The sequence below is a fragment of the Stylophora pistillata genome, chromosome 12 (assembly GCF_964205215.1).
Source record: "Stylophora pistillata chromosome 12, jaStyPist1.2, whole genome shotgun sequence".
Taxonomy (NCBI): domain Eukaryota; kingdom Metazoa; phylum Cnidaria; class Anthozoa; order Scleractinia; family Pocilloporidae; genus Stylophora; species Stylophora pistillata.
The window spans coordinates 1,604,266-1,617,123 of NC_142530.1; the positions used below are offsets into that span (position 1 = coordinate 1,604,266).

Below are 12,858 nucleotides of genomic sequence, written 5' to 3' on the forward strand. Positions count from 1 at the left end.
AACAGGGCAGGATGTTTTTCTAAAGGAAAACATGGAAACAAGTTCTTTGTTGTGACCTCCCTCAATATCGGCTGGATTCACAAGCTTTAGGTTTAGTAGAGAGCTATGCTCCATAAACCATAAAACCTCCATTTCCACCATTAAGAGTAAATTAGAATTTAAGCACAGTTAAAGGCAATAAGCAAATGATGGGTTACTCCTTGTAATTTCAAAAACGCAGCAGTCATAATTTGACGAAAACGTCTTAATGGCGGATGTGAAAATAATACAATTTGTGAGGTCTACCATTACTTTGAAATGAGGGAAGGGAAGACAAAAATGAAAGGAAAAAGCACAACCAAGGGTTTGTGATTTTACTATAATTTAAATAATAAAGCGTAAGATTAGTAAAACACAAAGGTTTTCGTTCAAGATTCATTCTTTCAATTTCAACGTACTATGCTAAGACGATAACATCGAATTAGGAAACGTTTTCAAAATATACTAAAGTGATGGCCTGGCTGTTGTCTTTGACTTAAGAGAGGTAAAATACTAGCGGGATTTCAAATCCATAACTTTAATACATAAAACACACGGGCCCAATCTCAAGACGGAAAGGCCCTGTTGATTCACTGACGTAAGTTTGGGCAAAGTCCACTATGGGTAAAGCACCTGTGCGGTTTGTATTTATTTCCATGACTGCTCGACGACCGGATAGTTCTTTCTCCTAAATAAACAGATAAATTATAAATAGGAAAGTATATGTTGTAATAAAGAAAGGAAGAAAGGCGAGAGGAGACGAAGACACGAAGAAACAAGGGAATGAAGAGACGAAGCACAAGTAAAGAGGCACCGAAACACCAAAGAAACAAAGGAAGAAAAAACAAAGGAAATAAGAAACTAAGCAACGAAGGAACAACGAAACGGAGAAACGAAGGAAAGAAGGAACGACGGAACGAAGGAAAGAAGCCATAAGGCCACGTAGACACGAGAAGACATAGAAACATGGCCAAGGAGAAACAGTAGATGGAAAAATAATGATCAATCCAAACCTTTGAGTCTGTGGAAACAAAGCTGGACTTGGTTTGCTCAGATGATCTGAATTCCATGTCATTTTCTCCTTGAAGTTCAATGGTGCAATCATTATCGTCTTCTCTGAAGCATGAATACGTTATGTTCTGGTAAACTCCTTTGCTCAAGAGTCTAAGAAAATTAATTTGGCCAGTTGTTGCCTTGTATTCAAACTGAGGAAAAAAAAAACCGAGTTAAAGCAGTTTTTCGAGTGACCACATCTCCAATCATTCATTTCATTATCCCACCAACAATACCCCGACAAAGAAATATTTCAAGTAAAATGTGGCCTACCAGAGTGGATTTCAGATTCCATACCACAAATCAGACGGATCCTGATCAGAATGAATGGATCACTTGTAGATCCTCCGTGGTGGAATGTTCATTTCCACTTTCCCCTTTCCGATATCCCAAATTCGTCCGCAATCAAAACGTATTTATCTAGCCTTAGTTGGTTCCTCAATCAACCCAAAGTGCGATTCTCATTCGTCTAATCAAGTTACCGTTTCTGTTGGAAGGTTGACTTCGCTTATCCACTGATTGGCAGAGAGGCTTGGAATCGTGATCTAGAAGAGAGAAGGAATATGACGATTATAAGATAACGAGTTTCATTTCTACTGATAATCAAGAAACAGAGTATTTAACTTAGGCTGCAAAAATTTCAAAGCAGTTTCAATTTCTTTCCATCAACCCAAAGACAGGGAGGTATTTAATCTCGTGCGACATAGTCCATAAAGAGAGTTGTTTATAACATTTTCCTAAAAATAATCTACTAAGAGTTAACAATAAAGAGGCGTTCAAAGTTTAGTAAGATTTCAAACCTTATGATTTTTGGGTTCGATGCAGTTGACTTGCTGTTCAAAGTCGCAATAAACCTGAACTGCATCATCAGTACAACCTTCGTTTGGATCAATCCAGTATCTTCCTAAAATAAAGAAATCAGTCAGATCCCAAAGGTCTTCCGGAATTTTTCCAGTGACGTTGGTTGGACTTGAGCGAATGAAAAAACGAAATATAATCTCAATTTAATTTTTACATACCACTTGGATACTCAGGGTAGTCAAGATGAAGCTCTCGACATGAACGTGCAGGGTATCGTCTGGTGCCATTTTGTGTTCTGAAATTCTCGACGACATGGTTAAGAGCGGTCAGGTAGTAATCAATTACTTGTGACATCTAATAAATGGCAAGAGTAAAGCAAATGGTTATTAATTCCAAAAAATGCAGATTACATTTTAGGTATAATTTTGAGTGAAAACGTCACCCACGTCTAACTGCAGTTGATCCTCAGCGGTGTTGGTTTCTTTGTGACTTTCCTTAAGAGAGAAAAACGAAATCAAAATATATTATTATTTTCTTTATGTTAGCCACAACACGAGCTCGCAAGTTACAGATAAACAATTTTCCGTCCTAATGGACAAAATAGAGAGAGGATAACTTGAGAGTTATATTGCTTGTTTGTTTTTTTTTTAATCGAAAGCCAACTCATCTCAATAAAACAGCCAGTTATCATCGCAAAAATGCCAGTTATGCCAACGAAATACATGTGTAGGAATCCGAAAGAAAATTCTAGCTACATCCCTGAATAGTAGCCACAGCAGCAGCTACCTTAGAACGCCTACAGTAAAAGCTAAGGTGAGTCATTTCTCACAAGTCTGAAAGTCGACCAAGTTTCAGTGGACCCTCCTTGAAGGGGCCACCGATATCCATGGGACTTGAAAAATTCCCACCCACCCCCCTAAGTAGGTTTTCTCTTCTGTAAATGTAACAGATACAAAATAATTTGGATATATCAACAAAGTTGAAATGGTAAATTGGCCACCGTAACGATTTAGCTTTAGCTTTTGTAATCGTTACGGTGGCCAGTTTACCATTTCAACTTTGTTGATATATCCAAATTATTTCGTTACCCCCACTGACGCAGCCCCAAACAGTTTCTTTAGAAACTATCAGCCTTTTAACAGATACAAAGCCGACAGGACAACCTTTTTTTTCAGTAGAAACTAATTTTTGTATAACTTTTTGTACAGGTGTATCTAAAACAATAAGTTCCACTGCATCTGAATCAAGCAAACAAAAGAATTGAATAATTAAGTTACCTGGTTACTCGAGTAAAGCCGACGATTGGAGAATGGACCTTTCTTGTTCCCTCCGGTGGAAATACCAGGCTAAAATATATGAGACAAATGTTAAGAAAAAGGAGGTCTGTTTTTTGTAGGATTTTTGGATCTGACTGTTAACCGCGTTCTGGAAGCTCCCATCAAAAACTGCAGTGTCGTTCTTTTTCTTTTAAATATGAACGTTTTCATGAACGATTTAAAGTTTAAAGGGAACATAAAAAGTGAATTTCAACTGTCATTCATACATCTTTCGTTTTCATCCTAACCTGAGCAAATATAGCACATTTCAAAATAGACTTTCTTTATCTTAAGGAATACTCTTCTCGAAATAGTCTAACTGAAACAAAGAGAAGATGGAAACTAGGGAGGTTTTACTGTAATTTTTATATTATGTTTTTCACCGTTTCCGAAAGTTTTTTTGTACTTCTACCACAGTTAATTAATCCTGTAGCTTTCCACTGTCCCGATTCTCGTTCCCTATTAACTTTCTAAGTTGACCTGCTAGACTCTCCTTGCAGTTCTCATTTCAGCTCGCTACCCCCCCCCCCTCAAAAGCGTGCCGTGTCACGAGCAAAAATGACAGCTGTGAAAGATACCATTAACATACCGGCTGCGGGTAGAAATATTGCCCTGGAGGCCCCTGCAAATTCAGAGGACAAGGTATCAAAAAAATGTCATCATCGTTCATATTCACCACTACCTTCATATAGTAATCTTAAACCAGGTGTAAATCGCATATTTCCCCAGCCAATGAAAAACCTTTCCTAAAACACAACCAGCCATAAAATTTTAAAGAAACCAAACAAATTAGATTAAAACGAAAGACAACTTTTGCAACTTTTCAAATTACAAACCAGCTACGTTCTGGATCAATAAAATGTTTGCAGAAGAACCATTCCAATTAGTTTAATAGTTCAATTGTACCTTTCATTCACTGATGGATTCTTCTAAACTAGGTTGATATTTAAAGGTATATATTCAAGGTATTTAAAATAAACGCGAAAAGGTTTCGAGTAACTGACGAACTCTCAATTGTAACTGTAGACGGCTGGTCTTAATGGTAGCTGCTTTGATAGCTCCCAATGTGTGGTTAATAATTATTTAAGGTAGAGTATTAATTTGTAATAGCTCGGAGTTTTTTACAATTGAACTATTAAACTAATTGGAAATATTGCATTTGTTTAATCTTCTGCAATGGTTCCGGCTGGAAAAGCGTGGCGGCCTAATGGTCATGGCGCCCTAGCATCCTACAGGTGTGTAAATGGGTGGAGGCGAATTTAAAACGGGGAGAAACCATGTCATGGATTAGCATCCCATCCAGGGGGAAGGGAGAGTACAAATATTTCATCGCTTAGGCTGTATGGGCTACTGGCCTGACGCAGACTTTTTTTAAATTCTAATAGGTGTATCTCCATGAACAGTGCGTGCCGGTAAGTGATTTTTGGGGGATCCTGAGAGAAAAATTTCGTATTAAATTATTTAATTAAGTTGTGAATTTACCATTAATTTTTAATCATCAATATTCTCATTTATTAATTCATTTACTTTTATCTTTTTAAAATTTATTATTTTTCGGTCATTCCGGGAATTCCGAGTATTCCGGTTCCGGTTCCGGTTCCGTATTCCGGCATCCTATCTTTTCCAAACTACCGCTGATATGTACGTCATCGTATCGCTTCTATTCTGATAATGATCCTCCAAATCATGTGTTTGCATTTCCGTTGTCGCACAACAAAATTGCGGGTAATTTTCTGTTTTTGTTTTGGAGAAAGAGAGCCTATCCGCATTAGCAAAAACATTCTTTATTTTATACAAGTTTATTGTCATCACCCACCTTTTTCAAGTGGTAAAGGTTGTCACGACTTAACAAATTTTGGCCGAAGCGAAAAAATCTTCAGACACACCGCTGACAAAATTTGTACTGCGCAAAAACTTGAAAAAATCGTTTAAATAAAAATAAACAAAACCGTGACAGCGCCGACGGAATCTGACAGCTTTAATGCGGTGCAACAGACGAAACAAAAATTTGTCATGACAACATTTGCCCTTTGATTTTGTCGGGACAATCTAGTTTTTTTCGCCAGCGCGACGAAATAGAGACGATTCAGGATAATGACTATAGTTTGCTATATTTAGAAATCTTATCACCGTTAAATGTTTTATTTGCGAAAATCATAAAGGCTTGTGCAGGAGTTTCTCGCAAAAGTTGCGCGTTTCGTATGAAAAAGGTCAAAGAACACTGTTTGGTTATTTTGGCTGCTTCAGTCGCTCGGCAGGCGGCTTTTCTTTCTTTCATCGCATGCTGACGAGACCGCGTTCCGTCCGAGCTGTTATATTTCTCGACCTGAGATCAATTATCATCAAGTAATTCATACTAATTCTTCGTCAGAGGCAAATAATAAAAGTAACGACCGTTCTCGTTGTTGGAAGGAAACATTCAAATTCCCATCTAAATCTAGAAGGTTTCCTCATTAAGAAAATATTCCGAGAGGATGAAGAAATCAAAACTCTACTAACTAACGGAAATGGTAAAAATCTTAACAGTCCTTGTCACTTTCCTTTGCATGCACAAGATTTTGACTGCTTTCATCCTAAAGAGCAAATAATGCTATCAAGAGAATTAAGAGCAGATGATACAGGGCGCGCTGTTTTTAGGTAAGCTCATTCATCTTGAAAACACAACCGAACCCTTAAGCAATGGAGTTTCCGTCATGCCACACGGAAATGAGCTTCTACGCGACCGAACTTTTGGTCACTTAGAAAAATTCCTCCCCCGTAAAATTTACCAGGGGGAATAAGATCAAGGTTTCATTTTTTTTTTTTTTTTTTTTTTTTTTTTTCATAAGAGATCTAAAGCATCCGATTGTCAGGACGAACACTTTAACCTGGGTCAAAGTTACGTTTAAAAAAATAGCATTGCTCTGCCGCATGAAATCATCTGTCAAAGGCCGCCGGATTAATGTCAAATATAATAATTCAAGACCAAATTGTTCGCGTCTGTTTCCTTTGCGTTGTAAATCGGTTTAAGTTATGAAACAAGGGAACATGCTTTGACGAGCGCATTGATGAGCCCGTGGGCACGAAAAGGTCGGATGAAATGTGAGCATAATAGTGTTTAGGACGCATTATCAGCAAGTACGGCTCACCAAAGGGTCACTTTAGGAATGGCTTGAAAGTAGATCTTGTGTATACAAACAAAGCTTATAACAAGCCTCTAAACCGTGTAACTAAAAAAGCCTAACCAACGGCTCGAAGGTTTGAGTAATAATCTTCTCTGATCTCTTGAAGGCGCGGTAACGCCTACTTACAAATTACAGTACTCACGGCCGGCAACTCTGCCTCTGTAAATGAGCCATAACACCAGAGTAACGAGCAAAAGAGTCTTCATAGCGCAGGTCGCCCAGGACTGTCCAGGAGAAGTTCCGGGTAATGAGCGGAGAACCAACACAGAGTTTAACTCAGCTGTGTGCCAGAGATTTTGCTGGCGATGTGATAAATCGAAATCTGATACCTTCGAAGGTTAACATTCATCAAACGAGCTCTTTGTTCCCTATGCCTCTCCTGTAATATTAAATACTCGCTAAATGTTTTAACCTCTAACTGATTGACAAAAAAAATGTTATGCGGAAATAACTGAAGCTCCAAAGGAACACTCAAGTTGAAAATATTTTCTCGAACACACACTAGGAAAAATCCATCTGTAGCTATGGCATGAAAAGCTTCGAAACAGAAGCAAAAGGTAAACAACAGACTGTAAACTTCCCTTAACAGCAGGAACCCGACAAATATTTCATCAGGATGGAAAACAAGTTTTCTTTGTTTTCTGCCGACTACCTCAAAAACTTTTAATCGCTTAACTGGACATTACGAACTTCTGCAACGAGTTTCTCTGCACCTAATTCGTTCGCACATTATTGACCACTAGTGCCAGGGAAGGTTCACACACCTTGAATATGGAATGCTAAGAAAGGATTGTAACCTAGAAGTGTAATTCACAAGTGATGAGACGAAGACTTTCATCCAATTTCATTCCTGGCTGCCATACTTCCGGTAAAAAACCTCGAGAAAATTCTCCCATGCACTTAGATACTGCCCAGACTACTGCAGTGTCTGACGATGTGTATAAGGCATGGGTCGCACTTGGCAAAGTTTGGTGTGAATGTGGTCACTTTGGTGTAAAAATCTGTCATCGGGGCACATTGCCTAATGCGACCCTAACTTTTTCGGTTTGCAAAAGCCTTTGAAAAGCGGCCAAAACATCGAAGACGCCGAAGTGCTTAGGTGGGGCAGGCAGATTTCGGAAAACTTCGACTAAACAATAGCTATCACAGCGAGTAACTGTCATCGCTTGTCAGTAAACTGCAAACGACTCGACTGGTCGCAGAACTGACCAGGCATATGGCGCTCGAAGTAATCTTCGCTGACGTCGATTTCTCGCTCTCATCATAGCGGCAGTCAAAACAGTTAAACAGGCGTTAACACATCTTTCATAGATCATATGAAAGACAAAAAAGTGCTCGTGATTTAACTTAATAAGAAGAATAAGCATCACCGTGATCGTTATTAACAATGCTTCAACGGGACACATTTTTTTAACGTTTGTTTTCCTTTTTCAGCTCACTGCTCTCTCCTCATAACACGTCGATAAACGTGTGTCTGGTTTATCAAAGTGTCATCACTAACATTTTTTTCACCTTGTGCGACCCTGATAGTTGAAACCAAAAGTTTGCTTTCCGGTTGCGGTTTCAAATTTTCTGTGTATTTTTTGCCGGCAAAGTTGAAAACTTTGCCTAAGTACGACCCATACCCAACAGTCGAATCAAGGCTAACTTCAGCTAAACCGCAATAAAAACAAAACAAAACTTCATACTAGTTAAAAAAGAAAACAAAACAGAAAAATACGCACGCTGTCCACTTAAGTGAAAATTAGAGATGGATGGCAAAACAATAGTTGCATCGTAAAGTTTTACGGCCGCCTCTCGTTTTCTGTTGGTCTATCTGAAGAAGGGGGAAAGTGAGGTAAAGGCGGAATGGGTCCATTTTCCCGGCTGTATCGCTGCCCATACAGGTGTGTTTTGTCAGGCATGTTTTTTTTTATTTTTAACTCGGCTTCTTTTCTCTGAGCTAAAAAGACATGGAACAGAGCTTAGAATTCTTGTTCACTTTAGTAAATCGCAACCATCTTAGACTGAAACCACAGCGGGCGGCACACAAGTGGAGTGTCTGGTCGTTTGTTCGAAAATATAAAGAAATGTATGGGAGAATATTGAAGATTCGTAATATCGTAGCCTTATATCAAGGAATGCCTATGTTAAGGCTCAAAATAAATGTAAGCCTACCTTACTTGCCGTGTATTGTCATTTCTGTGGTTCTAAATGGCGAATTTCAGCGATTTGGTAGATTTTTGCGTTGACTGTTACTCTACTGTATAAGAAGGAGACAAGGGTGGAAAGCTCATTTTCGACCCCTCCGCTCTCGAAGCCGATTTTCACCCAGAAATTAGAATTAAACCTCTTTGTTCGCGTAACCCAATGATCTCTGAGAGGATCCTTGTGATTATTTTCGAATGTGGTTCTAAATGAGTGAGAATGACTGAGCTGAACGGTAAAGAGAAGGAAGGGTTGAAGAGGGGCCGTAAGGGGGTTTCACGTGAAACGTGATCGGACTAATTTATTTTCTGTGATCCGTAATCTAAAAGTTTTAAAATTCGTGAACCGTGAATGATATGATTGTCGTGATACGTGAAACAGAGAAATATTTTCCGATACACGTGATAACAAACACGAAAACGACCCTTTTTCCGTGAACGGCTACGAAGACCCCACAAAGGAACTCTCCAGGAGATCGCCGTGTCTGTTTTCTTCAGCTTGCGTGACCAAACAATAGGGTTTCGCATGACCCGTTGATCCAAAAATAAAGCTGATGCGACCTTTGACACCAACGATCAGGTCTTCAGATCATTCATTGTCTGACGTCTTGTCTTCATTTCTCACGACTCACAATGTCGAAGAGCGAAGTCAGCGAAGAGCCATTTCGTGTTTTAGAAGGGGTTGTCTACTTCGTTGATCTCAAATCTCCTGGATCTTTCAGTTTTCTTGGGCGAAAGGAAAGGATCAGAATTCCCCTGAAAAGAGAACATAATTCCCTTGATGCCCTGAAAAGGCCTATTGTTGAACACGCGGGCCTCAAGGCCGAAGCTGAGAAGCGGGGAATAGGGTCATCTATTGATCTTAAGCTGTGCAGACTAGCCAAAGGCGCAGAAGGCAGTAAAGCTTTCTCAATCAATACACAAGCGCAGTGGAACATGAAAAGGCCACTTTTTGTCGATTCTGCAGTTTTACAGGGTTAGTGTTTTCATCATGAAAATTTGATAGGAGATCATAATTTATGACACATGTTACTTGAAAGTCACGTGTGAAAGGTATCTGATATGATATCCATACTTTCGTGTTAATTGTTTTAATTCGCGTTAATTTCTTACATCTCTTAGGGCCTGTTTACATGGAGATAGGGTGACCCCCTTAGGAGGGTCACCCTTCTAGAAGGGGAAAAAGATAGCCCCCCTTTACATGCAAAGTCTTGTCCCCAGGGCTATCGCGATTATTGAATTTGGCACCGAGGGAGATAACTGCGCGGTCGCTAAGTACAAAACAACCAAAATGGCGGACAAACGAAGTATTTTGGCGGTAACTTCAATTTTCCTTGCGCTTGCCTCTTTGGATGCGGTTTTTCAGTGCTGTGGGTTCTTGCTGTCGTATCCCCTAATCGAAAAACGCCGACAAGAGCCCAGGTACAATGTTGCAATGCGATGAATGAGGCATGTACGGAGAGCCATTTTGTCGCCAAGGGAGAATTTGGTGGAATCCTGGTCGCACAGAACAGTGGCGAAGGACGCTTTTCGTTTTCCCTGTGAATTCTTTGATTTTTCACGTGACAAGCCTTCTTCCACATCTTTCCAAGTCGAGCGGTTTTCTATGGTACTCTCGTCGACCAGTAATTCATGATCATCTGTCTTTTTTCGAAATGTCGACACTGTTGTCCTCCGACTGTTTCGAACGCTGTTCAAACAATTTGGCCACCACAGAACGGCGAAAATATTCCTCGGGCTTATACGCGCGCGAAGCCATTACAGAGTTTCGCGGCAATCTGACAGTAAACTGAACCCACAGAAGTTGACACTTCTAGGAGGGTGACCCTACCTCAAGTGTTAACATGGCAAAAAGTTGGCCCTCGCAGGAGGGTTACCCCACCAAGCAGATAGGGTGACCCTACCTCTCATGTAAACCAAGCCGGAAAATACAATAGGCAAGGGTTACCCTTCTAAGAGGGTGCCCCTTCTAGAAGGGTCACCCTATCTCCATGTAAACAGCCCCTTACAATACTAGAAGTCTAGAAAAGTTTTATTCAGTCCCCCCTACATATTTTATTTGAAGTTTGCTTAAGAATCGACAATTTTCTCAGAAATATACAGAAAGTGAGTAATTGATGAGAGCCGTGATATCGGTTAGGGTCGTTAGAGGCGATATTCAACACACCTCCTGAGATATTTTTTGATGATCCTTGATCGCTCGCTTTGCAAAAAGGGCGTGTTGACAATAATGAGAAGACCTGAGAATAGGAACAACCTAGGAAGACTAGGAAGAGAATATTCGGACAGATTTTTTTCTCGATGAAACGCCACTTAAATTTAATTTTTATGGACTTCGAAAGAGACTGCAGTGGGGTTTGAAACTGCCAATAAAAAATGACACCAATATAAATGTCAAAGTAGAAAGACAAAAGATAAAAAGGACGTAGTCAAGAGATTATTATTTGATTAATTAATTTTATTGTCATTATTTTCTTTCAGTCAATGTTCTTAAAAAGGAAATCGTCTTTTCGAAAGATTCCCCGGTGATAAATATCATAGTTGCTGGTGGCGAAGAACAGCAAAAGAGCAAAGTCAGCAAACGAAAGCCAAGAGGTGGAAGGAAAAGGTCAGCTTCAAAGGCAGAGGACGACCACCTTGTAAAGCGCCTAAAACAGGGCGAAAGTGTTGAGCGAAATGAACGATAGATCAAGATGTTGGATGATCTAAATTTGGCTATGTGCGACTAAAAGAAATCGTTAAGAATTTTTGTTATTATTAACAGCCATGATTTTTCCTAAAATTTTATCATTTTATTGCTATGATGGAGACGATGATGATAACGATGATTACTTAAATCGTCTTGAATGTATTTAGTGAATTAGCCTTTCAATGTGTTTGTAGCCCTGGCAAGTATGTTCAATAGCACAGCGGTCAATGAATTTACCATAAGGTGTGGTCGTTGCCAGAAGTTAAAGATTGTACCAACGGACAGGACTCCGTAGACTAAAGCTCGATACTTTAAAAAAAGTACGTAAAATGTTGAGCATTATCCTTCAAGCTTGTCTGCAGAAACATTTCTATTTAAAGCTTCGGAAGTTTCACTTTGAAGTATCATCATCAATTTTACTTTCAAAGAAAACCGCTGGAGAAGACCATCCAGAGAACTTCTGTATTGTCAAAGAATAAAGCAGGTGTTTAAAATTCATTGTTTTCTGAAAAAAAAAGTAAATATCACTGGAGGTCATATTTTTGTTTCTGCCTTACAGAATACTTTAATACAGCTTGTCAAAACCGTCGAAACGAGGAAGATAATGCCAAGAAACACAATGCAACAATAGCTGGAATGAAAAGAAATATAGAAGCCTTCCTGAAGAAGAGTGGAAGCCGCGGAGGAGATCAAGAAAGTCAAAGTGATGGAAGTGTAATGTGAAACGTCGGTTCACCTAAAGGAATATCAGCGGGAAATGACAGTGATCGTGATTTAGAGTTAGACAACATGTAAGAGTCTTTCACATTATTTGTAAGAGTGTGATATTGTACTAACCAATCTGTCACCATCAGCCTAAGTGAAACATTTCTTTTACTTTTTTTTTGTTAAAGATCCTCTGATCTATTTACTTCTCGATGTATCTTAAGGTCTTTTGCAAAACGGCGTATTTAGTTGTTGTTACACCGATAGTCACAAGACAAGATGAATCCACATTTATAATATCAGTTCTAATTCCTAACTTTCAAGATTGAATGATAATATCAGTTATTAAAACTTTTAAGACTTCAGTATTCAAGTGGATCTTATATTTTTTATACTACCTTGCAATTACAGATTTCAAGACAATTGCCCTGAGGCAGCAGCGTCTGCAAACGAGTTTGGAGACGTGGCACAGTGACAGAGAGATTGAAGAATTCAACGAGAGACTGAAATCTTAAGCGACTGCCTGTCTGCTGCAGAGCAAAGCTGTGAAACCGAATCTGACATTACCACTCATGATACAATCACGAGTTGAGCGCTTTCTGAAATACATTAAAACGACTGTCAACAATATTATATATATAGGGTAAGGCGACAAGTCTTTCTCATGTGTAAGTTTATTTTCCGTGAACCGTGAAACTCGAAAATTAATTATCGTGTTTCGTGATTTGCGTTTTTCAATTGCCGTGAACTGTGCGCGTGACCCCCCCTTACGGCCCCTCGTTGAACTGGCGATGTTTTCTGCGTTAAGAAAAATGACAAATCCTGATGTCCAAGAGGAAAGAAAAAGCTATGGACTTTCTGCTTCCATTTTAATTGATTGTTCTTTCCAATTATTCATCCAAAAAATGAACGCATTTCTTGCAACG

At 39.2% G+C, this 12,858-nt stretch overlaps 2 protein-coding genes across 3 annotated transcripts in view; one reads left to right on the forward strand and one right to left on the reverse strand.

Moving 5' to 3' along the window:
- Positions 1–319: 319 nt before the first annotated feature.
- LOC111320842 (uncharacterized) overlaps positions 320–12,858 on the reverse strand; it is an 81,526-nt gene continuing 68,987 nt past the window's right edge. The window contains exons 65-71 of one of the 2 annotated variants that reach the window (XM_022923548.2): positions 3,150–3,218; positions 2,319–2,366; positions 2,091–2,226; positions 1,872–1,975; positions 1,554–1,616; positions 1,032–1,223; positions 320–706 (exon numbers count right to left, since the gene is read on the reverse strand). In XM_022923548.2, the coding sequence (XP_022779283.2) occupies positions 557–706; positions 1,032–1,223; positions 1,554–1,616; positions 1,872–1,975; positions 2,091–2,226; positions 2,319–2,366; positions 3,150–3,218 (762 nt within the window). In that variant the 3' untranslated portion in view covers positions 320–556. Of the gene's footprint in view, positions 707–1,031; positions 1,224–1,553; positions 1,617–1,871; positions 1,976–2,090; positions 2,227–2,318; positions 2,367–3,148; positions 3,219–12,858 lie in introns of those variants that run through there. The other variant, XR_015993814.1, reaches the window with a different exon arrangement.
- On the forward strand, positions 8,925–12,297 carry LOC148718348 (uncharacterized). The gene is made up of 2 exons (XM_088740580.1): positions 8,925–9,514; positions 11,020–12,297. The coding sequence occupies exons 1-2, from the start codon at positions 9,172–9,174 to the stop codon at positions 11,223–11,225; spliced, it is 549 nt and encodes a 182-aa protein (XP_088596706.1). The 5' UTR covers positions 8,925–9,171; the 3' UTR covers positions 11,226–12,297.

Coding starts and splice junctions, on each gene's coding strand:
- LOC148718348 (XM_088740580.1), top strand. CDS start 9,172: ATGTCGAAGAGCGAAGTCAGCGAAGAGCCATTTCGTGTTTTAGAAGGG. Junction 9,515..11,019: donor CGATTCTGCAGTTTTACAGG/GTTAGTGTTTTC, acceptor ATTTTCTTTCAG/TCAATGTTCTTAAAAAGGAA.